The sequence below is a fragment of the Henckelia pumila genome, chromosome 2 (genome assembly GCF_033568475.1).
Source record: "Henckelia pumila isolate YLH828 chromosome 2, ASM3356847v2, whole genome shotgun sequence".
NCBI classification, from domain to species: Eukaryota; Viridiplantae; Streptophyta; class Magnoliopsida; order Lamiales; family Gesneriaceae; genus Henckelia; species Henckelia pumila.
The window spans coordinates 163,542,736-163,569,906 of record NC_133121.1 but is presented as its reverse complement, the minus strand read 5'-3'; the positions used below and the strand labels follow the sequence as shown (position 1 = coordinate 163,569,906).

General features: G+C 35.5%; 2 protein-coding genes across 2 annotated transcripts; one reads left to right on the top strand and one right to left on the bottom strand.

Annotated features, from left to right (window-relative positions):
- The first annotated feature begins 3,769 nt into the window (after positions 1-3,769).
- LOC140881602 (uncharacterized membrane protein At4g09580-like) lies at positions 3,770-6,584 on the top strand. The gene is made up of 4 exons (XM_073287036.1): positions 3,770-4,262; positions 4,992-5,262; positions 5,409-5,579; positions 6,102-6,584. Exons 1-4 carry the CDS (start codon positions 4,006-4,008, stop codon positions 6,231-6,233), a joined length of 831 nt encoding a protein of 276 aa, XP_073143137.1. The 5' UTR covers positions 3,770-4,005; the 3' UTR covers positions 6,234-6,584.
- Positions 6,585-8,995: 2,411 nt separating this feature from the next.
- LOC140881656 (subtilisin-like protease SBT3.9) lies at positions 8,996-11,404 on the bottom strand. Its single transcript, XM_073287134.1, has 3 exons — positions 11,059-11,404; positions 10,576-10,673; positions 8,996-9,207 (listed from the first exon to the last, which is right to left on the bottom strand). Exons 1-3 carry the CDS (start codon positions 11,250-11,252, stop codon positions 9,131-9,133), a joined length of 369 nt encoding a protein of 122 aa, XP_073143235.1. The 5' UTR covers positions 11,253-11,404; the 3' UTR covers positions 8,996-9,130.
- Between the last annotated feature and the right edge of the window lie 15,767 nt (positions 11,405-27,171).

Genomic DNA, 27,171 nt, shown 5'->3' with positions numbered 1-27,171 from the left:
ATTTCATCCAAGTTGAATTGGATTCGCTAAATAAACGTAATGTTTTTGGACCTATAGTCCTCACACCTGAAGGTGTAAAACCTATTGGATACAAATGAGTTTTTATTCGAAAGCGAAATGAAAAAAATGAAATAGTAATATACAAAGCTAGACTTGTTGCACAAGGTTTTTCTCAAAGGCCTGGAATTGATTATGAAGAAACGTATTCTCCTCTTATGGATGCAATTACGTTTTGATATTTGATTAGTTTGGCAGTGTCTGAAAATTTTGAAATGTGTCTTATGGATGTTGTTACTGCTTACTTATACGGATCACTTGATAGTGATATATACATGAAATTTTTTGAAAGATTTAAGATGCCTGAAGCACAAAGTTCAAAACCCAGAGAAATTTATTCTGTGAAATTGCAAAATCATTATATGGGTTGAAGCAATCCGGCCGAATATGGTATAATCGGCTAAGTGAGCACTTGATGAAAAAAAGATATGTAAATGATTCAATATGCTCTTGTGTTTTCATCAAAAAAATAACATCCGGATGTGTAATTATTGCTGTATATGTTGATGATTTAAACATCATTGGAACGAATAAGGAAATTCAAGAAGTTACGATATACTTGAAGGAAGAATTCGAAATGAAGGATATTGAAAAAACCAAGTACTGTCTGGGTTTGCAAATCAAACAAAAAAAATGTGGAATTTTTGTTTACCAGGAAAATTATACAGAAAATGTCCTTAAACGTTTTAATATGGATAAATCAAATCCATTAAGTAGTTCAATGGTTGTTAGATCATTAAATATAGAAAAGGAACCATTCCGTCCATGTGAAGATGATGAAGTTATTCTTGGTCCAGAAGTACCATATCTAAGTGTCATTGGTCCCCTTATGTATCTTGCAAATTGTACTAGACCTGATATATCTTTTGCTGTAAATTTATTGGCAAGATTCAACTCATATCCAACAAAGAGGCACTGAAACGAAATTAAACATATATTTCGTTATCTACGAGGAACGACAGATTTGGGACTTTTGTACTCAACACCAATCAAAGTATCATTGGTTATGCTGATGCTGGATATTTATCTGATACACTTAAGACACGTTCCCAAATCGGATATGTACTTACTCATGGAGGCACTGCAATTTCTTGGCGTTCATAGAAACAAACACTCGTAATAACTTCATCAAATCACGCCGAGATTATTGCGCTACATGAAGCAAGTCATGAATGTGTTTGGCTAAAATCAATGATACAACATATCCAAACTTCTTGTGGATTATCAGTAGACAAGAAGCCTGTGACTTTGTATGAAGATAATGCTGCATGTATTGTTCAAATTAAAGAATGATACATAAAAAGTGACAGAACCAAACATATCCCCACAAAGTTCTTTGCTTACACTCAAGAACTTGAGAAAAATAAAGATATTAATATCTGTTACATTCAATCAAGTGAGAACTCATCAGATCTCTTCACAAAAGCACTTCCTATGACAATATTTAGAAAGCATATATATAACATTGGGATGCACAATCTACGGAATATGTGAAGAATCACTCGTGTTAACATGAGGGGGGAGTTTACGTGGCTGCACTCTTTTTTCCTTGTTATGGTATTTATCCCACTGAGTTTTTTCTAGTAAGGTTTTTAACGAGAAAGTATAAAACACGTAATAAAGACAGTCATCATATCACGATCATCTTCACAAGGGGGAGCATTGAAAATATGATATTATTATTATTATTATTTAAAGTTGAATGTTGAATGTTGAATATTAAGTTGTAAAATGTGAAAAATTAGTGTGTGATGATATAGATGATGATGTATTAATATTTGGACTAATCTTCAAATGAGATCTATAAATAGGTCTCTCTATTTATGTAGAAAAAAACACAATTGAATTGAGAGAGAAAAATTTGCGAAGTGTAGAGTTTGATATATTTTGAGTTTTGGAGTTTTTACTTTTTACCGTAAATTTTTACTTTTTCACAACATTAATGATTTTATTTGACACAAAGAGTATCTAATATTTTTCAAACAGTACACACGTTGGCCTTGTAAGCACTCATATTCGATTACTTTTTTGTCGAAAAAATAAACTTGAAATTTAAACTTGAATGACTTTATTTGACCTTCATGAAGAATACCTTAATTGGTTCAAATAATACATGATATTTCTCAAATAGTACTTGATTGGGTCCCGTAAATACTCACATTTGATTATTTTTTTTCAAATAGTACTTAAGTATCTTTAATGACTTTATTTGACACAATAGTACCTAATATTTCAAATAGTACTTAATTTGGCATCCGAAATACTCATATTCAATTTATTTTGTCAAAAAATAAACTCGAGACTTAATCTTTATTTGGAATTTTTGAAATAATAAGAGAATATCTAAATTGATACAAAAAATATTTGATACTTTTAAATATTACTTGATTTGACATCTAAAATACTCACATTCGAGTAGTTTTTTTGTTAAAAAATAAATTTGAGACTCAATATTGAATGAATTTATTTGGAATTCATGAAATAAGAAGAGGATACTTGAATTGATACAAATAGTACCTAATATTATTCGAATAGTACTTGATTGACTTCCAAAATACTCATATTCGATTATTTTTTTGTCAAATAATAAATTCGGGACTCAATGTTGAATAATTTATTTTGCATTCATGACATAAGAAGTTGATACATGAATTGGTACAAAGAGTTACCTAATATTATTTAAATAGTACTTTATTTGGCCACCAAAATACTCACATTCAATTATTTTTTTGTCAAAAATTAAATTCGAGACTCAATACTAATTGAATTTATTTGACATTCATGAAATAAAAATATGATACTTGAATTGGTACAAAGAGTACAAAATATTATTCAAATAGTATTTGATTTGGCTCCTGAAATACTCATTCGATTATTTTATGTCAAAAAATAAATTTGGGACTCGATATTGAATTAATTTATTTGAAATTCATGAAATAAGAAGATGACTTGAATCGGTACAAATAATACCTAATATTATTCAAATAGTACTTGATTTGGCTCCCGAAATACTCGTATGCGATTTTTTTGTCAAAAAAGAAATTCGTAACTCAATGTTTAATGAATTTATTTGACAATAATGAAATAAAAAGATGATATTTGAATTTGGATTAATCGAAAAAATATAAGAAAAAATCGATGATGAGATTTAATTGATATTCCAAAAAACTAATTTTTTTTGTTATTGAGTTTTATTTAAGAAATTTGGAAAAGAAAGGTTTATGCATGAAGAGAGAGAAATCATGTGCACAACATGCGCAAAAAGTAGGATATTGGTGTCTTTTTATGTCAATTAAAAAGTGAAAACTAAAATCAAAGTTATTTAGAGTGTGCATTCTAAACCTTTCTTACATGGGACTTATCCATAAATGAAAGTTGTCTTTAGGTATTATTTTTAAATATAATTTACCCTATTTTTAATGTAAAATATAATCATACAAGGAAAATGCTATATTTATACATTTTATTATATGTTGGGTTACATATTCGTTTTGAAATTATAAAATTGTGTTTGCACTTTATTTGAAAAAAAAATTCAAAATTATATTTAGAATAGTTCAATAATTTTAAGTAAAACGTATAAACAATTCAATAGTATAATTTGAAAAAAGGAAAAAGAAAAGGAAAAAAAAAAAAGCGAATTAATTAATTTTCTTGTAAAACGCGTGTTTTGTGTACGAACATTGCCTCTCTTTTGTTGTATCCCCAACGTTGACTATTATACTGTTGCCACACACACAAATCCCTAAAATTAATCCCTAATTTTCGATTCATCTTCCTGAATTTCACGTCATCTAGGTCCCAAATATGCTTAATCTGCGTCCCCGGCGCGGTTAATCCAATACCATTTGTATCGGAGACGTACAATTATTGTTCTTGTTTATCGGGATGAGTGCTGAAATATAGGCTTGGTCATCGCGAGCATTTCTTGCAATAATCTTGCTTTCAATGGCGGCGCAGAGGGGCCTGGTGGTGGACACCGGGGTGCGCATATTGGATGTGGATGAGGGGAAGAATCCAGAGTCCCCGACGGGGAAGAATTTCAAGGCAGACAAATTCCCACTTTCGCGATGGGAATCGGCGGTGGCTTTGGGGATGTTTTTGCTGTTTTCAATCGGGTTGATGTGCATATACCTTACCATGCCTGCGGCGGAGTACGAGATGCTCAAGCTGCCTCGCACCCTTGCTGATCTTCGTTTGCTCAAGTAAAGTTCTTTTTTTTTTCTAATTAGATTTCCATATTTTTCATTTGATTTTTCTTCGTTAGTTTTTAACCCAGCTCGTACCACTGTACGAGTATGATTTGTATGGTACTCCAAACAAATTTAATTGTTTTACGTGATTGAGATAGATGCTCGTTTTTGCCACTGAACTATTGAGTTGGAAGTTCGCTCAAATAGCTTCATGTGTGACGTTGGTTTTTAGCTTGAATTTTTTCTTTGTGTTTACAATGTACCTATAGAATTAAACATTTTTCGATATGCGATTTGACTCTACTTATTTCGCTCTTTACTTATCATGTTGAAAGTTTTCATTCTTGAAATTAAAGTTTTCTGCTTTACTTTGTAAGATCTCAAGAGTTTATCCAGCATTTAAATGTATTTATGTTCTTTAGCTCAATTATAAGAATGGATTTTCAGAAAGCAAGGAACTACTGGATTTGGTTGATAAGGCTGGTAGTAATCATCAGCATCATTCTAATGAGATCTTGTGAAAAAAGGATATGATTTTGTGTCTGAGACTCTGAGCTCAGACAAGCTTCAAAAAATGTTATAGTAGTTGAACCAAGGTGCATCCAAGCATTTAAATTATATTCATGGGTCACTTTCGGGGTTTCAGCTTGCTTCAGTGTCTGCAACAGGATTGATTAGTGTTTCTTTATTTCTCTAATGTGTTCTGTTGTTATTGAGTTTCAAAATCTAATTATGCTGCAGGGACCATCTTGCAAACTATGCTGGAGAGTACCCAGCAAAGTTCATTCTTGTTTACTGTTCAACATACATATTCATGCAGACATTTATGATTCCAGGGACAATTTTCATGTCCTTGCTAGCTGGAGCACTATTTGGTGTTATTAGAGGGCTTTTCTTGGTTGTTTTCAACGCCACAGCTGGTGCATCCTCGTGCTATTTTCTATCCAAACTGATTGGCCGACCTATTGTTAACTGGTTGTGGCCTGACAAACTGAGATATTTTCAAGCTGAGGTATTTATTTAATTTTTTGAAAGATTGTACTTCATTACAGATTGTAAGATCTGAGAAATGATAACATTTGCCTTGATATTTCACTACCTTTGGTTTTTTATCCAAACTGATTGGCATCTCGCTGAGGAGGAAGTTTTTGGTTTCAGATAGCTAAGCGGAAAGATAAGTTGCTCAATTACATGCTCTTCTTGAGAGTGACGCCGACCCTTCCAAATCTCTTTATTAATTTGGCGTCACCAATTGTGGATATACCATTTCATGTCTTCTTTCTGGCTACTGTTATTGGTATTATTCCGGCCTCCTATATCACCGTCCGAGTAAGACTTTTTTTTTATTGTTATGCACTTCTTTAAGCATTTCAATTTGGCTCAAGGATACACGCAAGTCAGAGCAGAACTCGAATAAAAAGGATTAATTTCAATACTTGAGCTTGACTTGATTTTCAAGTAATTAGAGCTTGAGTGCCGCAAGCTATATAGTTTCGTGAGCATGAAGTGAGCTTGAGCTTCGCTGCAAATGGCAAAAATACCCAAATGTTTATAACATTGGTTGTTAAATTGTCATTCATAATAAAATAATAATTTAAATAGTATTTTCATCCAAGCTTGAGTACTAGAACTGTGAGATGTTAAAGTTCAAGTTGGACTCAGGAGAGTGCACACTGCACAAGCTGCTCGAGTACAAAGCTGAGAGCTGAGCTGCATGCTAGCTACGGACAAGTGGCTTGGCTCACTTACCCCCTAGTTTGGCAGCTGACGCTGCTGCTACTTCATTTCTAATAGTATGTTCATCTATACGCAATTAACACAAGTTTCTGCCTCTGCTTTTGTTTCCATCAGGCTGGACTCGCACTTGGCGATCTTAAATCAGTGAAAGATCTATACGATGTCAAGACCCTATTCGTTCTTTTCCTTATTGGGTCGATTTTGTTACTTCCTGCTGTATTGAAGAGGAAGCGGGTATACGAATAGAAGTGTTGCAACCTTTCTCCATGGAAATGAAATTTCAAAAATGGATCACGAGGTTTTCCCCTTTGCTTGGGATACATGAAAATCTTTGAAGCCTCCTCTCCAGAGCAATGAACAGAAATAATGAGATTCGACTCTTATGGAGCAACAATTCGTCAGATATAGATTTTGATTTAAGTATGAATATATATATTAAAGATTTCATCGCAATAGTGCTTACACCTTCAATAGAGTGTCCCATTCTAGAACTCATTAGGAGTTTGGGATCTGTATACCATTATCATTATGAAATCCTTCTTTGTATCCCTCACTGAAAACCTGACCAAATATGATTGATATATTACTTTTGATCCATTCGTCCTTGAGACGGCTTGAGTTATTTGCATGACTAAATGGTTTGATTTGTTAGGTTCAGCGTTGTTTTCGCTAGCAACCACGCAATAATGCATGGAAAGCTATATGCTTTTGCATCTGGTAAATTAATGTTTCAAATTTTTTAATCTTGGTAAATTTATTTCCTAATATGGGAATCAATAGAGCTTCATCCAGTGGGTTGCCTCAATCTGGGCTTGTGATTTAGAACCTGGCTGATTGTGTTCGTTCAAGTTTTATTTTTGGTTGAGTTTGATCCTTCCAGAGTAATGACACCATCCGAAACGATTTGTTTAATTTTATGAATAAATTATTAAAATATCAATGTATTTTTTTCCGAAAACATTTAATTCTCTTAACCAGTTAAAAGAATCATCAACACTGGCTTGCATGAATACATAAATTTGTAAATTATATAATTTTTATATAAAAATAAATCTGCATGCGTGCTTGAGCCAACTTTAGCATTATTCTTTTCAGTAATTTTTGTTAGGGATCAGGGATGGATGGCAACCACTCGGCCTTGACTTAGGCAGTGTTTGGCAGAGCTTCTAGAAAATATTTCTCAACTTTCCGTTAATAAAATTTCACAAAATTTTAAATTTTTGTTAACGAAAAAGCTTAAAAGTGCTTCTAAGAAGCTCTCCCAAACACTACCATAAACTTGGTCCAATGGATCTAGAAACGGCAACTTGTTCCACTATGTGTCATCATAATCATAATTATATTAGTTTAATTTATATCAAATTAAATGATGAATATCATAATCTCTAACCTCGATTCACAATATCGTCATCTCTTGTTCTTATAATTATGGAAATATTATAGTTTTGATGTAATTTTGCTCGAATTGGACCCGTGGAGCTTTGGGAAGGGGTTTCTTGTTGCATCCTAATTCATCGCATCCCTAATTTATCCAAAGTTGAAATATACATTATTTTAAAATGCTCGAACAAATGATGTTGGCATCGTTGCGATGCTCTCATGGACTTATTGGGGATAATTTATTTTCGAGAACAATATAATATTTGTCCTTTTAAGAAGAGCATCTCAAAACAACTATCTCGACGTTTACTCTTTACCTAGCACAAAACACAAATGTGGTCAATTCACATCCGTTCATTTCATCCTGCCTTTAGGGAGTGCAATGATCCCCTCAAAATATCATTCGATTCGTAATCCTCCCTTTCGCCGCAAAAGCATCCATCATCTCTTTTGTTCGCAACTCTTGTTTGGGATAGAAGTGAGAAAAAATATCGAATTTTCAGTATACCGAGGTTATCGTTCAGAAAAATATTGAAATTTTTGGTATACCGATTTTTTCGATACGATACGGTAACGATGCCGACTTTTTCGGTACGATAATTGTATGAAATTTAAAAATTTCGGTATATCGCGGTATACCGGTATACCGAAATATTATATAATTAAAAATTATTTTTAAACAATAAATTATAAATTAAAAAAATATAAAACTTTTTTCGGTATGAAATGGTATATATCGATATCGTACCGAAATTTCGATATAATCGGTATGCTAGTTACCGAAAATTTCGATACGAAATCGGTATAAAAAATTTTATATCATAATTTTCGATATAATATACGATATGCATTTTTCGATACGATACGAAATGCTACCCCGAAAAACCACTCAGTTGTACCCAAGAGAACTGAGCTGGCCTAAAAAGCGCTTGGGCGCTCGATTCTGTGGTTCAGTGGGTTGGATTAGTCAAGTATCTCCAGCCCAAAGCTGACCAGTACAACCATGTGTCACACCCCGTGGGCTTTGTCGTACCCTGCCAAGAGTTCCGCGCTTTCCTTCTTTGAAGCTTTTGGTATGTATTGCCCCCTAACTATAGGTCAGATCCACCAGACGGAGAAACTTTAATTCCGCATTGCTGCTGAGTCGTCGAGTTTCTTCGGCTGAGCATGCCGGGGATCGTCCATTTATGGATGGGACAGCAAAAAGAAAGAGGGCGGAAAAAGCGAACTTTGGAACCCCTCTTGATGGTCTGTCTCTATTTTGGCTCCTGCTTTCCCTAAGCAAGTAATGATTTAAAAAATGTTATACCGTAATTTTCGATCCGATATACAATATAAATTTTTCGGTACGGTATAGCATGTCACCTCTAGTTTGGACGCAACCTTGAGGCATTATCGCAATCAAGTTGCGCGTATCCTTGCCTCTCATGTGTGCACCGACTGACGTGATGTTCACCTATTGGATGTAGAAATGTCACATCAACGGTGCACACAAAAATGCACATAATGAGTGCTCACCATATCAAAACTCTATATATATTTATATATGTTTCTTTTGATGAAATTTGAAATAATGAGTTGTTCGTTCGCAACTAACTATAAATTAAAAAATAGGAGAGATGCTCAAATATTCAAACGATTCATATTTCTTTATTGAAGACGAATCACAATATGTTGCGTAGAACAAGCCGATAGTCCAAACACAGTACGAACGATATATATACATATCGATGAAGTACTAACTTTGGTGGAGCATTAACCCTTCAAACGTTAGTCCTCCCATGCCCAGAATGAAGCTGGAGAGTTTGGCTGGGGACGACCTGAAGCACGCCCGGTTGTTCTGCAGATTGTATCATAACTTTTATCAGTATCTTGAAGCAGTAAGCACCAAGGAAAATGAACAGAATGGGACATGTACAAAAACTATGATCAGATAGGGACTCGAATGGGAGTAAAAATCTTTTTGTGTGTTGCATTTAAATTTTTTAGACGAAATTAGAATTTTGCGATATTAGTTTAAAATAGATCAATTTCATCGTTGCTGCCCATACAGCAAGGAGGTTGGTTTCTTGGCTGTTTGGGATCACATAGTTTTGCTTCAAATACAACCTAAGAGTCAATTATAATTTATACATACAAAATCCAAACAAGGCCAAAAGATTAGAATAAGAGATGTATCCAAAGTTTACAATCTAAGTCATAATCTAAAGCAAATTATATGTGATTCATATATAAGTTTGAGTCGATTTTTTCCAGAACATTATATAACCAAGATAAATGTCGATCTGCAGCCCATGTAACTCAAGCTATTTCTTCGCTTCGATAACAGAATTACCCAGTTTCCCTCAAAAGTTCTCCTCTCGATTTCCATTTCGCCCGTACATAAAAGTCCAATCATGCAAAATAAAGAAGTTCTGAACTCAAGCATAGATCTTATGACTATAAATATGAGATGGAATCAAGAGAATCCAGCAATTGAGAAAGAATTTAGTTTGTAAAAAACTCAGAACTTTTTGAAGGGTCAAGAATTAAGTTTCAGAAACTCCCATTTTTTTTTTTTTTTTTCCATTTAAGAGGCATCAAGGAAAACACAAACGAAATTCAAACACAAGCACAACTATATATGTAGCATGGACACAGACTTGAACACGGTTACACAAAGTTTTGAAAAGTTTATGGCACAATATGGCAAAAAATGTGGATGCACACACACACGCACGTTGAAGTATTGACATTAACAATGAAAGATGAAAAATTATGAAGTATATACATCAAAATTCAAAAATATGCAGCAGTAAAGATATACCAGATTCACTGAGAAACTAAAATACACAAATCTTGTCCAAGTTTTAAAATTGAAATCATCATAAAAAGAAATACTGGTTGCGTCCAAAACTTGTAGGATACCACGTGCGGCCTTGTCCAAAGTTTTTTCTTCACTTAATTTTGGACACAGCACATATTCGAGCTACAAACAGATCATAGGTGATTATGTGTAACAAACACTGCAAGGATCAATTTTTTGGAGTGTTTGCATCGAAGTTGTACAAATTGGTAGCAAAAGTAGAAGCAAATCACCGCAAAAATCACCTAAGCAGCATAATCATTCAAAGATCTACTTTCGCAAATGACAGACACTATGAATAAAGACACCAAAATCTGCAAATCCAATAACCCACAGCAAAGGAATAGGTTAAAAAAAACTCACTTGAAAGCTGAGAGACTTGTTCAGGAGTTAGCTTAGCTGAGAACCCACTGGCTGCATGCTTGTAACTGTACAACAAAGCCCCCTTCGCAGCTTCCTCACTTTTAACAAAAATTTCAAAAACAATTACACAAACCAACAAATATAACACTTTTCATCGCAATTACACACATTTATCTTCGATCTTGACAAAATAATCATCAAAGATTCAAATAAAAATAAAAAGCCATAAAAGCCATACAAAACCGTATAGCCCAGATCACCAACAGTTTTCATCGTCAGTATAACAAATAAAATAAAAATATATATATCCAGTCAAACCCATGAGAACTCACAATCAAATACCACAAGATTCCATCCCAGATCACTAAACATAGTTTCCTTCAAAGGGATCCTAAAAGATTGAAACTTTCCAAAACATGATAGATCTAAGACATGGTTTTTTCATTCAAAAGAAAATTTTAACACAAAAAACAAAATTACAACCTGCCAAGAACAGAGGAGAGGGTCTTGATATGATACTCCTCAGGCTCCTGGCCTTCGGGTCTTTCGGTGTAAACGATGTGAACTTTGGCTTCAGAAGAAGATGAATCGGCGGCCATGGTCAATACCGAGAACAAAAACAGCAGTAATATTTGGGACAAAATGATCTTTGGGAGAAAATCGTGAGTTTTCTGCATCACCTTTTCCACTCTTTATAATGGGAATTTTTGTTTGGATTTTGAAATGGGATGCTTATTCTTGGTTTTATTTTATTCTTAGCGATTAAGTTTAAGTTTTGAGGATTATGCTCGGTGTTTAACCCCTGGAGGAGTTGAAATTTGATCTCATTTTTTATTCTATTTTATTTATTTTATTCATTTCCTGAACTTTCCTGTCTCATTTTCTTGTATTCTCCGAATTTCCCCAAAACTCGTGTTGCCCAGCTGGCTTAAAATCGTGTGGACGATTTTTCGAGAAACTTTGGGAGATTTGGGATTTTTTTATTTTTAATTTAAAAAAAATTTATTTTCAAAAATAATGTTGAATGTAGGGGATTTCAAAACTACGATAAAACGCTGTTTGAAAGATCGGATGCTCAATTAAAATAATTGAGTGTCCGTCAACGGACTGCCATATAGGCAGCGTTCGTTGCTCGTCCCCCACCTTTGTCGTTAGTCATTTACCTTTGTCGTCAGTGTACATTCATTTTCAACGGTGTAGATTCATTTTCAGTCACCCACTAATTTTGACACTATCTTCAACGCAATTATTTTGATGAAAACTTGTAGGGAAAATCTGGATGCACAATAATGTTAAATAGGCCTATCTACAAAGTTTTTTTTCTCATGTTTTCTCGAAAATTTTCTCATTCAAAATTTCATAAGCTCCCTCTTGCTCTTCAGTGTTCGTCGTCTGCAAATTCAATTCAATTCATAAGTAAGTATCTTATTTTGTTCATTTTAATTACTTTTACGTTCAAAATTAAGTTTTTCGCTCTCAGATATGAGAATTATCAATTGAAGCAATAGGTTATTTTTCATTTGAAATATGCCAAACATTTGTTTGTGGTTGATTGAATAAAATGAAAAAAATGACCCTTCAATTATGGGATCGTGATGGATAATATTTGCAATAAATTAGACCATCTCCTGCACACTAGATAATATTTGGTGTAAATTAGATATCTCCTCCAACACATTAGATAATATTTCCTCTAAATTAGACCTATCGTTTTTTTATAAAATATATACATATATCTATATATATATATCGTTAATAAATTGAGATTGCTTCATTTTTTTGATGTGAACTGGAGATTACTTCATTTTTTTAAGAAATTGATATATTTTTTATATTTTAAAAAACATTAATAATATTTTATTTCAATACTTAAAGATTATACCTAATATATAAATTATTAAATATCACTATTTTTGCTTATCAATTAAATTGATTATCGAATTTAATATAAATGATATATTTGTGAAATAATAGTCAAAGCAACTAATCATTTAGTTAAAAAATATTGTTAGACTATTGTATATGTATACTACGTGATTTCATATTATTATATTACGTGATTTCATATTGTTAATTTATGTTTTGATCAATTATAATAACTAATTACAAAATATTGAAAGATTCAAGACATAAAAATTGTAGTTCGGGTAGAATGAAATTTCTGGCTCCGTCATTGCAGAAAATCTCAGTGTTCTATATTTACAAGCAAAATATATTTTGTCAAAAATTTTTACAGAAAGTGTTGATAAGATAATTAGAGTCAAACGATCAAATAATTTTATTTGGAATTTATATAATGAGAATGGTTTGCACAGTCGTGTTATATCATATTTAAATTACATGGGGATTTATGGTGTTTTGCTGTGTGAGTCCCAAATTTATGATAATCATTTGATTATTGCTCTGGTTGAACGATGACGACGTGAAACACACACGTTTCATTTTAGATGTGATGAAGCAACCATCACTTTACATTATATTTCTATTATTTGGGGTCTGCCTATTGATGGTGAGCCAGTAACTGGTATAGATGTTTCACACAAAGTTTAAGAATGACAACATATATGTTTGAATTTGTCGGGATTTACGCCACTGGCATCACATTTCAAAGGTGGTCACTTGTCGATGACCGATTTATATGAACATTGCACGGCTCCACCTATCGATGATAATAGTCCAGAGACATATGTCGTAAAATATACCCGTTGCGATATATTGATCCCACGATCCACTTTTAGGATACAGATACATGTTTTTCATTCCTTCAGTGACGTGTAAAATATCTGATTCTTGGTAGACATGACCAACAAGATGGTCAATTTGGTTTGCTTCGACGTACAAATGTAATATACGTATATTGGGAGATTGCATCATAAACTCCAGCGCGTTATCATCGACAAGATTCACTTGAATTTCATGCCAAGATGAATTTTCCATGAAGGAATATTTCGTTGACAATTTTAGAGTAAAATGCATTGGATCAATCATCAACATTTGATGCATAGCTTCAACCAACTCGAACAGAGTAATAGATCGTAATACTCGCATCGGTTTAGTATAAGAGATACCATACATAACCGATCCATTATCAACAACAACATAACCACCAAAATATAAAAGTATATCAATGTTTTTCATTTTTGATATGAATTTTCGGATATAAAAAAGAAAAACAGATAAAGAAAACAAGAAAGATTAAAGGAAGAAAGCTTTTTTAGTAACCCGTATAATAAATTAACGATTTGTTTGTTAATTAATCGAGTGATCATGTTTAGATTAAGTAAAACATGATTAAAGGACTTCCAGAAAGGTCTAGGAGTTGATAAATGGATCCTGAACGATCGAAAATGGTCTGGTAAGAGCTTTGGGCTTCAAGGGGATCGGAAGCTCTGAACCAGGTCGGAAGCTCTGCTGAGATCGGAAGCTCCGAACTTAGATCAGAGGCTCCGATTAGATCCTCGAGCCAGCTGTCGGGATAAAACGTAAGCCAGGACGTCAGAGCAGATCGAAAGCTCCGATCATGAACGAAAGCTCCGATTGGACTGTCGATGACCAGCCAGGGTTTGACACGTGGTTGGCCAGGAACGATCAGAAGCATGGGATCGGAAGCTCCGATCGTGCGATCGGAACCGTATATAAATAGGGGTGCCGAGCTCATTCGTGAGATGCACCATTTCCTCTTCTCTCTCTCATTCTTAGTCTCATATAGGTAGATTTAGGACTTTTTATGCGTCCTATTGGCGAGCCAGAAGTGTCTAGGCGCTACGGGGCTAGTAGCGGAGCTGTGCCTAAATTTTGGGACTATCGCCATCAGCGGGCTAACGACGGACGAAGGTATAGCTTTTGCTTCTTAAAAATATTTAGGAGTATGCAATAGCTTAGTTAAGGCTTTTAGAGCTTAAATAATGATGCATGGGTATTTTCATTGTAGAGCTGATGATAGACTTGGAACCTAGAATGAGACTGCTAGGACTGCCTTTAGTGAGGTACGTAAGTACTGACTGAGATGACCAACATGATATATGATATATGTGTTGCATGAGTATGTACTATGTGTTTCCCATGTTTTTATTGCTTTAGAACATGCATGTTTTTATATGTACTGTACTGCATCCCGTGAGATGTGAGTCATGACAGTTTCCATCGGTGATGAGTTACTCCTTATGGATTCGTGTCTGGGGAGGCTCAACCCCTGGTTTTGCTATCACTAGGAGCGACCATGACGGTGGAGTAGACACTATATTTGATGGGTGAATATACGAGTGCCCCGTGGACTAGCTATCCAGCACGGCACTGTATATTCATGGTGCCCCTGAGCAGACTGATTTACCCTTGATATACAGTCATTTATGTACTGCATATATTTTATATATAATTTCTTCCGTATTGAGCGTAGTCGCTCATGTCCACTATTTTCTGTATGTCTGGACACCCCATTCGACAGGGCAGGTGCAGGTGCAGGTGTAGGTAGTTCTCCCAGTAGCTTGAAGAGGCCAGCAACCGTTGAAGACAACAGGATTACCTATAGGTTTTAATTGCCTTTAGAATTATTTATTCGATTGGGTTGTATATCGAATTTGTTTAGTCGGTTGTATTCCACTGACCAGCTTTTATTTAAGTCTTTCGCAGCGAATTAGTTTAATTGCATGCTTAATTATGCTCTAACTTTGATTAGGTAGTGGATCCGAGTTGGATCGCTACATTTATTGGTATCAGAGCGCATGCAAAGAAACTTGTGATATAGTAATGAGAATTTGAGTTATCCTTGTAGGATTGATGATACTATAAAAAAACGATGATGAGGCGATTAAGTTGCCCGAAGACTATCATCATCGGCAGGATTTTTAAATATTTGGCTTATGGGATTCCAGCAAGTACGGACAGGAGCGAAGGATCGTGTTCGAGTTTCTGAGGTTTTGACTCATGTGGATCTAGCTATGGATCGAGTATCAGATGTCAGAGGCAGTGGCAGAGGATTGGTTGGGACACACTTGATGTTTGCATCTATACCATTCAGCCATAATGACACACCTTTGAAGATTCTCCAATCGTAGTTGGAGAGATCGTCATAGAGATTTTATCTCATCCATCGGGATTTGCACATATATCAGTGACGCACCAGATCGAATAATGAGAATCTCTAGGTTTGAAGCGTGAACAAAATACGTCTGTCAGAGTATGCTTGCATCGATGCTTAGAAAGATGAGAAACTTCATGCTCAAAATCAAGATGGATATGATTATTTAAGTGTATTTGAATACTGTGTTTTGCTATAAATAGTATTTCAATTGTAAGTATTAAATCATCTGTATTGGTGATTCAAACACTGGTTGTATCATTTCAAGTTTGGTTGTACATTTTCATTGTATTTTTTGATACTGAATTTGTATTACGTGGGATTTTAATAAAGAAAATTGTACATAAACTTGAAACAATGATACGTGTATTAACTTTGAGATTAATCCAGCGATTTGTTGAACAATATTCGACTGCAGTGATTTTGCTAAGGTTTTGCATGGTTCTAAATTTGTTCTAGGGGCTTTCCTAGGATGACCTAGTTAGTCGGTGGACTATGGATAGTGCCAGTGATGAGGAGATTCATCAGGGGCATGGGTTTTGTTCCAGGTTGTTTTCCTTAGAACAGTAGTATGTTTGACCACTTTAGGTTGAGAACTTGTGATGATGGGTTTTTCATCAGTGTGACAGGTCAAGTAATACCAAGAGTTGTGGATTGTGAGCAGGATTAGACGTGAGGAGGCGCGACCCTATGCCGGTATTAACTGGGAGCTTTTGTGCTTTAGGAGATGGCGGTGGGAAGGCTACTCAGTCTAGGAATTTGGTAACAGTCATGACGGAGTATGACCTTGGTGTGGATAGATAACCAGTTTGGTATCAGTGGTTTAGTTATCGTCTGGCTTTTGTCAGAGATATTGTTTTGGGATCTCTAGTGTTAGAATCAGTCTTGGAGGGATTTCCTTGATGAGTGAGTGCTCTGAGCAGATAGGTTTGACCTATGAGATATTGCTAGACGAGTGGATCTAGTAGGTAGTCGGATTTATACCAGTGATGGTTTGGGTGTAGTAGGTCGAGAGGTACTTGGGATAGTATTTTGCCACCTTATGCTTAGGAGATTGGTACTTGGAACAGCCTCAAAGAAGTAAGCGATTTAGGTATATTTATAAACTCTAGGAATGCCAAAGATGGATCTTTTGGGATTGCTGCTAATCGAGGATGATTGCGAATTGACTTGTGAAGTCATGTTCGGGTAATAACTGGCTATCAACAATAGTAAAAGCAAGCAAGGAAATTGGTAATTTTCCAGGATAGTGTTTTCTTGTTAAGAAGAAATTGACTGATCCTAGCATTGCTTAGTATTAACAATAAAGAACTCATGATGAGTAATTGGGATCAATTAGTCGTCCGCTAACGACATTTTCGAGAACCGTCAACTGAATATTTTGATGAAGTGCTTCTTTGATGACATATACATATATAGTTGGGATTAGGCTCGACGAGTATCGTGGATTTTAGTGGGCATCAGTCAGTGAACATAAGTTGTCTAGTTGAGAGATGTGACAATAGCTGATACTTGGAATCTAGCAGGATTGTTGTCACTAATATTTATAGTGAGATTCTAATGTGCTTTGCCATGGGAATACTAGAATGGATCAAGGAAAATTGTCATAATCCTGTACGAAGGACAATACATCTTGTCTAATGATGGGTCACATGCATCAGTACGGACTGATTGTAGAGGTTGTTGTGTTCCAACAAGAGGCAATAGTTAGATACGCGACGTGTCATGAAGGTTATTTTAAGCGTGATAACGCTAGGCATATTATTTGAAGACCTTGGTAACTAGGTGGCTTACGCTAGTGCCAGAAGTGACGTGTACGTCAGAGATCGTAGTCTTCTCTAATTCATGTCCGGGCCAATGAGTTTCAGCAGGAACATGAGTTAGTGGAAATGCTAGATCCATTGGGACTAGTTTTTTTTTAAGATCAGTTGGTCAAATCTCGCAAGGATAGAATTAGCGATGATGGTACCATCAGGGACTCAGATATGAGTTATACCATGTGCAAATGACTGTCTAGTTTGAGATGGGATAAGAAGCATTTCCATATGCCGGTGCACTGTGGAATTTTTGTTCCAGTCGAGCATTTTGGTGGGAGGTTGCCTTAGTCTTGATGTGTGTATAGTGATTGCAAGTATGTATAACTATCAGAAAAATGTCCAAAGATAGCTGAATCCTGTAAAGAGATTTGATTAGCCATCAATTGAAACTCATAGTTAAGTAACCTGTGGTCACGGTGGCGTAATTCGTCAGAGATGTTAGTTTCACCATTGCAGCATATACGTATGACTTCGCAGACCAATGGTTAAGGGAGGATTTTGTGACATGATTTTCATGTGAGGAGAATTTCATCATGACACAATGTTGAGTTATACTGAGAAACGTGAAGTACGATTTGTACTAGACATGATGGTTTGAGTTCCTAGTAATTGCGCGAGGAGCTTGTTTTGCTTCAGGGGACACATGAGAAGGATAACCAGTCTGAAAATCGTGTTAAGAAATTATGCTAAAGTATGGCTTTGTTTTAACCGGATTCTCTTGAAGAGAAGATTCGTAATTGCTATACCAAGACGGTGTTGGGATGGGTATTCTACACCGGGAGATTTTTGGAACCATTAGATGGTTGAATCTAGTTAATGAATTGACGAATATCATAATCCGTTAGGTTATGACTTGGATTTCATCTATATAATATTTTCTTTGGCACGGTGATTTGGATCAAGCGGGTGTATCAGTGTTGCGATACTTTAGCACCAAGGAATTTTGACTCTCATTAGTTCTCAGTTTCTGCGAGAACCATCTAAGAAATTTGGAGGTTACTAATGCGGTTCAGCATTAATGAAGCTTGCAGGGATTGTGACAAGAAGTCTGAGTGAGTCTAAAGCTATTCGACAAGACATGCAAGTAAGGGTTTATAATACGTTCTCGGGAATTACCCTAAGATTTCAAGGATGAAATCTTTTAAGGAGAGGAGAATGTAGTAACCCATATCATAAATTAACGATTTGTTTGTTAATTATCGAGTGATCATGTTTAGATTAAGTAAAATATGATTAAAGGGCTTCCAAAAGGGTCTAAGGAGTTGATAAATGGATCCAGAACGATCGAAAATGGTCCGGTAAGAGCTTTGGGCTTCAAGGGGATCGGGAGCTCCGAACCAGGTTCGGAAGCTCTGCTGAGATCGGAAGCTCCGAACTCATATCGAAGGCTCCAATCAGGTCCCCGAGCCAACTGTCGGGATAATACGTAATCCATGACGTCAAAGCAGATCGGAAGCTCCGATCAAGAATGGAAGCTCCGATTGGATTGTCGGTGACCAGCCAGGGTTTGACATGTGGTTGGCCAGGAACGATCAGAAGAACAGGATCGGAAGCTCCGATCGCCGTCTATAAATAGGGGTGCCGAGCTCATTCGTGAGATGCACCATTTTCTCTTCTCTCTATCGTTCTTAGCCTCCTATAGGTAGATTTAGGACTTTCTAGGCATCCTATTGGCGAGCCGGAAGTGGCTAGGCGCTACGGAGCTATTAGCGGAGCTGTGCCTAAGTTTTGGGACTATCGCCATCAGCGGGCTGACGACGGACGAAGGTATAACTTTTGCTTCCTAAAAATATTTAGGAGTATGCAATAGCTTAGTTAAGGCTTTTAGAGTTTAAATAATGATTCTTGGGTATTTGCATTGTAGAGCTGATGATAGGCTTGGAACCTAGAGTGGGACTGCTAGGACTGCCTTAGTGAGATACGTAAGTACTGACTGAGATGACCAGCATGATATATGATATATGTGTTGCATGAGTATGTGTTATGTGTTTCCCATGTTTTTATTGCTTTAGCACATGCATGTTTTTATACGTACTGGACTGCATCCCTTGAGATGTGAATCATGACAGTTTCCATTGGTGAAGAGTTACTCCTTATGGATTCATGTCTGGGGAGGCTCAGCCTCTGGTTTTGCTATCACTAGGAGCGACCATGGCGGTGGAGTAGACTCTATAGGTGATGGGTGAATATATGAAGTATCTTTGAGATAAAATATTTATTTCCTTATTTGAGTAGATTTGAGATATCATAATATTTAACTATCTCATATCTTATTGATCTCTTTCTTATTTTTTTAGATTTGATATGATCAAATCTAGGGGAATCCTACGCATACAAGAAAACAATGTGAAGAAGGATTCTTGGCCTTGTTTATAAAAGAAGGCGTGTACATGAAGATATAGAGACCGCGAGAGATAGAGAAACGACCGTGTGAGATTTCTAAGAGCTTCATACAAATTCATATTGATAGAATTCTGAAGATTTTCTGAAGCTTATTTTATGGTCGTGCTTACCTATTTGCCTTGAAGATTTGAGAGCATGTTGAAGACCAATTAAGATTGTTTCTCTCGTGTTTTGGCATCTAGGGCCAACTCCTTGCTTCGTTTTATTATTCTATCTTGCATAGAATTTTAGGAGTTGTTTTTATTTTTTATTTTCTCACTTGTTTTTGAGAAAGTTGAGTTTGACAATAATTTACTAGTTTTAGGATTTTGTAAACTCTTTGATTATTTTCTAGTGAAAGTTTTTCCCTGAGTTATTGCAAGAGTATTTTATACTCTTGCTTAAATATCTGAGTCTATTTATTTGATTGCTTGTTTATTTTATTCACGCTTTATTATTTTTCGCTGCATAGTACTCAAAATATTATTGAAGGTGTTGTCAACATCTTGTGACAACACCTAAATCAGTTTATGTGGAACCAATTATCCCTTACAAGTGGTATCAAAGACATATTCTTGATATACTAATTATTGATCCTGGTTTGTTTATTTTATTACAGGGAATAAGATGGACTCATCTACAACTGCGAACTCATTTTTGAAACCTTCGGTTCTTGATGACACGAATTATGCTTTGTGAAACACAAGGATGCGCTTCACTATTAAAGCTATGGATGAACGGGCAAGGCAGAGTATTCTTACTGGTTTGACTGCTCCAAAGATCATGGAAAAGGATGGTGACTACATCATCAAGGCAGAAACCATATGGACAACCGAGGAAGCACAAATTTCAAGCTTTAATGCTAAGGCTATCAATGCCATATTTTCTAGCATGGACATGAGGATGTTCAGTCTTATTGCTGACTGTGTTACTGCCAAGGATGCATGGGATACCCTACAAGAGCACTGTGAAGGGTCTTAAAGTGTCAAGAGAACAAGGATGAGTCTGCTTAACTCAAAGTTTGAAAATATTCGAATGAGCAAAGATAAAACTATTTCTGAATATGATCAAAGACTTTGAGATCTGGTTACTGAAGCATTCAATCTTGGAGAACCAATTGCCAACGAGAGACTTGTGAATAAAGTTCTTCGATCACAACTTGAAAGATTAAATGGAAAGATTTGGGTTCTTGAAGAAATCAAGGATACCTCGAAGATGAAGTTGACATAATTGATGAGCATTCTTCAATTATTTGAGATGAATAATACTGCACAGAAGAAGGACAAAGAAAAATCGATAGCCTTACAAACTTCTAATGACTCATATGAGGAGTATGTTCAATTTCGTCAAGAAGTTCTTCAATATGATCTTGAGGATGATAAGATTCACTCATGACCAAGAAGTTCAATGATTATCTGAAAAGTATGAAGGAGGTTAAGAAAACTGATCAAAAGCTTAAGGATCCAATGTTCTCTAACATGCCTTTGAGGATTCCTGGATTAGAACAATGACCAAGGAAGTTTACTGACCCATCGAAACCTCGACTGATGTTGGAATGGAAGAATAAGTCTACTTCAAAGAAGTTAGATACGGTACAGTTTCATGCTTGTAAAGGTTTTGGACATTATGCCAATGAGTATGCTAACACGCTTAGGAAAGGAATGAACACGTCCTTGAGTGATGAAGAGTCTGAAGAAGATGAAGAACAGAAAGATGAAGAAAGTCACACTGTCTTATCTGCCCTACTGGAAAACAAAAAGAAGTTTCAAGTCAATCCTTTAGGTGTTGCCGCAGGTGTTTCCATACCTGGCCACAACATCTCCCAAAGGTCAGTTTGTTTTAATTCCTCTACTGCTGATAAAGTGTGTACTTCTGATTCAGGTGGTGAAACATTGTCTATGGAAGAAGCTTGAATGATGTATGAAGAGTTGTATGCTGATTGGATTGAAAGAAATAAGTCGAACACTATTCTTTCAAAAGAAAATACTGATTTGAAGGCTTCTGTGTCAAGACTTGAAGTTGGGCTGAGTAAGAAGGACCTGGAATTGTGTCAGGTAAAGGAAGAACTCGAAAAAGCTAAAGCTACATTGACCAAGTTCAATTCAAGCACAAACAAGCTTGATTATTTACTCATGATGGGAAGAGATGGCAAGGCTGGACTAGGTTTTGAGAACAATAAATTTGAGGTTGGTGAAAGCTCAAAAAGGCCTGTGTTTGTCAAAGGGAGTAGCTGTACAGGAAGCCCAACCAAAAAGTTCACATCAACCGATCCTCCAAAACCAAAACCACAGCCTACTGTTCCTTTAAAGTTTAGAAGTAAACGTAATTATATTTGTCACTACTGTCATAGACCTGGTCATATCAAACCATACCGTTTTAAGTTACAGGTATACTACAGACAGAGATCTGCATCTAAGGTTTTGCCTAAGGTGTTGTCAACACCTCTCACAACATCTCCTGGAACAGATGTACTGTAAGAAAGGTTTGGGTACCAAAAGCTAATATTCACTGTTATATGATTTATACTGCTATGAAAACTAATGTTTCAGGTGCATGGTACTTTGATAGCGGTAGCTCAAGTCCTATGACAGGTTCCAAGAAGTTTTTTTACTGATTATGTTGAACAGAAAAGTGAAAAAGTAACCTATGGAGGAGGTTCAAAGGGAAACATTGTTGGAAAAGGCACACTGAATGTTTCTGGTTTGCCTAAACTTCGCAACGTGCTTCATGTAGAAGGGCTTACAGCAAATTTAATAAGCATTAGCCAGTTTTGTGATGATAACTTGCATGTTCAGTTTGATAAGAAATTGTGCAAAGTTTTTGATAGTGCTAACTTGTGTGTAATGACAGGTACAAGATCATCTGGTAACTGCTATCAACTTGAAGAAAATATGGCTTGTATGCACACAAAAGTGACAGAATTTGACCTATGACATCAAAAGTTGGGTCATGAAAATTTCAAAACTTTAAAGAACCTAAGTAAGCTTGATGTTGTAAGAGGTATGCCTAACTTAAAATATGGTATTCCATTTGTGCGTGAAGCATGTCAAAAAGGGAAGCAGACTAGGGTGTCACACGAGGTGTTGCCAACATCTGTGACAACACACTGCCTCGAGCTTATATATATGGACTTAATGGGTCCAATGGATGTTGAAAGCTTCGGAGGTAAGAAATACTCTTTTGTTTGTGTTGATGATTTTTCAAGATATACATGGGTAAATTTTTTGAGAGAAAAATCAAACACATTTGATGTCTTCACGAAATTGCTCATTAAGATTGTGAATCTACACAACCTGAAGGTAATCAAAATTTGCATTGATGTGGTAAGGAGTTCGAAAACTCTTCTTTTGCAAGTTTGTGTGATTAGAAAGGTATTTCTCATGAATTTTCTGCCCCTAAAACCCCACAACAAAATGGAATAGCTGAAAGGAAAAATAGAACTTTGCAAGAGATGACAAGAGTGATGTTAAGTTCGAAAAATATCTCAAAACTTTTTTGGGCTGAAGCCTTGAATACTGCATGTCATATTTCAAATAGAGTATATTTGAGGAATGATACTACTATGACATCCTATGAAATCCTCATGGGAAAGAGGCCAAGCCTTAAGTATGTTCATGTTTTTGGATGTGTATGTCACGTTTTGCATGATAGCGATCATCTTGCTATGTTTGATGCAAAGAGTGATAAGTGTTTTTTTGGGATACTCATCAAAGCCAAGCCTATAGAATGTTTAACCTAAGAACTAGGACTATTTTGAGTCTATTAATGTTGTATTTGATGATTTTGTAGATCTAAAGAAGAAAACTGCTGAGGATGAAGTTGATTATTTTCTTGATAATTTTGGAAATTCAGATGTTGTTCAGGTGTTACAACACCTTCGAAAACACCTTCTGCAGGTATTCCAGAAACAAAGGTTGAACAGCTTACTGATGAGGATAATAACAGTGATGTAAATGAAAATGGTAAGAATATTCCAAGGAAAATTCAGAAGAACCATCCAACCTCACAGGTTATTGGAGATGTACATGGGGACATGCAAACTCGAAGGAAAGAGAAAGTGGACTACAAAAAAAATATCAGGTCTGATATGCATGAGCTCTACGTATTCTCAGGTAAGATTTTCATGTTTTGTGTCAAACATTGAACCCAAAAAGGTTGAAGAAGCTTTAAAACATGAATTTTGGGTCAATGCTATGCATGAAGAGTTAGAACATTTTTTTAGAAATGATGCTTGGTACTTAGTACCCTGTCCAGCTCATGGTAATGTTATAGGGAATAAATGAATTTTCAAAAATAAAACCGATGAGTTAGGAAACATCATAAGAAATAAAGCGAGGTTGGTAGCTCAAGGGTATACACAGGTTGAGGGGGTGGATTTTGATGAAATCTTTACTCCTGTAGCCCGCATTGAGTCAGTCCGAATTCTGCTTGCTATTTCATGTAATATGGGAATGAAACTTTTTCAAATGGATGTAAAAAGTTCCTTTTTGAATAAGATCCTAAATGAAGAAGTTTATGTGAAACAACCTAAAGGGTTTGAGGATCCAAATCATCTTGATTATGTGTATAAATTGAAAAAAGCATTGTATGGATTGAAGCAAACACCACATGCATGGTATGGAATATTAACCAAGTACTTGCTCAATATTGACTTCAAAAGAGGTGAAGTTGATAAGACTTTATTTGTGCAAAAGTCTCAAGGTAATATTTTAATCTGCCAAGTTTATGTAGATGATATAATATTTTGTGCTTCAAATGATAAACTTGTTGACGACTTTGTGAAGTGCATGTTTTCTACATTTGAGATGATCATGGTTGGTGAGTTAACTTATTTATTGGGATTGCAAGTGAAACAAATGCATGATGGTATATTTTTGTGTCAAAGAAAGTGTGCTAAAAATTTGGTGAAAGAGTTTCTGAATGACAAAACTAAGCACATGCGTACACCTATGGAGTCTAATGAAAAAGTGTCTAGGGAGAATGTTGCCGAAGGTGTTGACAACACCCATTATAGAAGCATGATTGATATTCTTTTGTATTTGAGTGCTACTAGACCTGATATCATGTATAATGTTTGTTTGTGTGCTAGATACCAGTCTAACCCAAAATTTATACACCTAAAGGACGTGAAACATATACTGAAATATGTGGCGCCGGGCACTTTGAATTTGGGTTTGTGGTACACTAAAGAAACCAATTCAAATTTGGTAGGGTTTAGTGATGCTGATTGGGCTGGGGATCTAGATGAGAGAAAGAGCACTTTGGGAGGATGTTTCTACTTGAAAAATAACTTAGCATCATGGTATAGCAAGAAACAAAGTTGTGTCTCACTTTCTACTGCCGAGTCTGAATATGTTGTTGTAGGTAGTTGTTTCTCACAACTCCTATGGATGAATCAAATGATGAATAATTATGGAATTAAGAGTGATACTCCTATTGTGTACTGTGATAACTCTAGCGCCATTTATATATCCAAAAATCCAGTACAACACTCTCGAATCAAACAAATTGACATTAGACATCACTTCATTCGAGATTTGGTCGAGAAAAAGCATGATCTTTATTGAGTTTGTTGTGACTAATAACCAATTAGCTGATATATTCACAAAATCTTTGGATTTTGAGAGATTCGCCAGTCTAAGGAAGTCTCTCAGCATGTGTGCATTATAGAAAAAAATGAGATGTTGTCTGAAGTGTTGCCAACACACTGAGACAACACCTTTTCATGCATGTGCATCTTTAAGATCATTAGGCATGTTGCATTCATGCATTCATTTATATTTTGTGAAGTGTTTGATACTTTGTAACCATTGACCAGTTTACACTCAGGATTCCTTGCAAAAGTGTTTTACAGTTTAATAAGGATTAATTGATTAAGAGTTCCGACTAAATCACGAAGTAGTGGAGGGATGTTCGTGTATGCCATGATCCTGTCCCAAGTGAAAAGTAATTTTGCAAAATTCAAAAACTCAAAATATCTATATGGTAAAACGTGATTATTTCAATCATCAAATTTGACTGAAAATTCAGAAGCAAATGGAAAAAGCTACCTAAAGGGATCCATTGAAGATCATTCCTTTAGTGTGCAGGCTACCACTTCTGTGACAATTAATTAGATAACAAAATTTTTGTGAATACTGAAGTGTTGCTGGAAGATGTTTCCAACATCGTGGAAAACACCTCACTTGTCTACATATATTTTTGCATGTGATCACTTTTTATTTTTATGTCACACTCTGTTTTATACATATTTAGGACATGCATATTTTTATTTGTGAATATTTTGGCTGACAGGTTATAAATTTTGATCGAACAAAATTTTGAATTTTTTGTCCTATCCACTGAATTTTTGATTTTGATTGTGATTGGATTCTGTTTATGTGGAGTTGGATATCGATGAGGAGTTTAATTATGAAAATATTTGGTGAAATATTTGGGCCTAGATTATTGCTGAAAATAAATAGAATTGTTTTCTAATTTAAATCGAATTTGTTACTGTTTTGGATTGTTACCGTTGGAGATTTTGTTATCGTTGGGGAGGCTGTAAATCTGAGTAGTATTAAGAGAGAATGTGTTGTGTAATATATTGGGTGTTTATATGCTTTTGGAAAACATTATCTCCTCTTTTTAGCCTTCGTTTTTCCTTCTGATCCCACAACTCCCATGTTTATCAATTGCCCTAAATTCCACTCTGTATCATTCACATTCGTAAAATTTAATGGCAGGAAAGGGATTCGATCCTCAAGAAATTCGTTCTGAGTTGCGTTTCACAGAGGATGCTGCTCAAGGTGTTACAACACCTCCGTCACCACACCCTGTGATTGATCGGGATATTGTTCCAGTTGCTGAGGAACCTGTGCCTCTGGATGTTATTGCACCGGGAGAGCATGGAAACTCTCTTGATGTGGAGAATTTGCCTGGCATGTCCATGCTCAACAAGGTGTTGCCCCCCAAAACACTTGACTCGTCTTTCCAAACGCCAGGCCGGATACAATCCACTACTGGTCGAGCAAATACTAACACTGAAAATCAACTTAAATAAATCTATCAATTACGCTCAAAATTATTGCAAGTGCATGAATCAAGTTATAATAAAGTGTACTGAGTACGAGTATCGTCCTCAGAGACTATGTCACAATAATTCAGTTGTTTTATTCCTCTACCCAAAGTAATGAAAATTTGATGAATGATTATACTAAGGTTATAAACTAATGAATTCAACTTAAAGAACTTGAATTAAAATAAATAACAACATCAACTTTTTAGAATAGAAAAATATAATATGAGAATATTTTGTCGGAATCTTGGTTCACCTTCCCC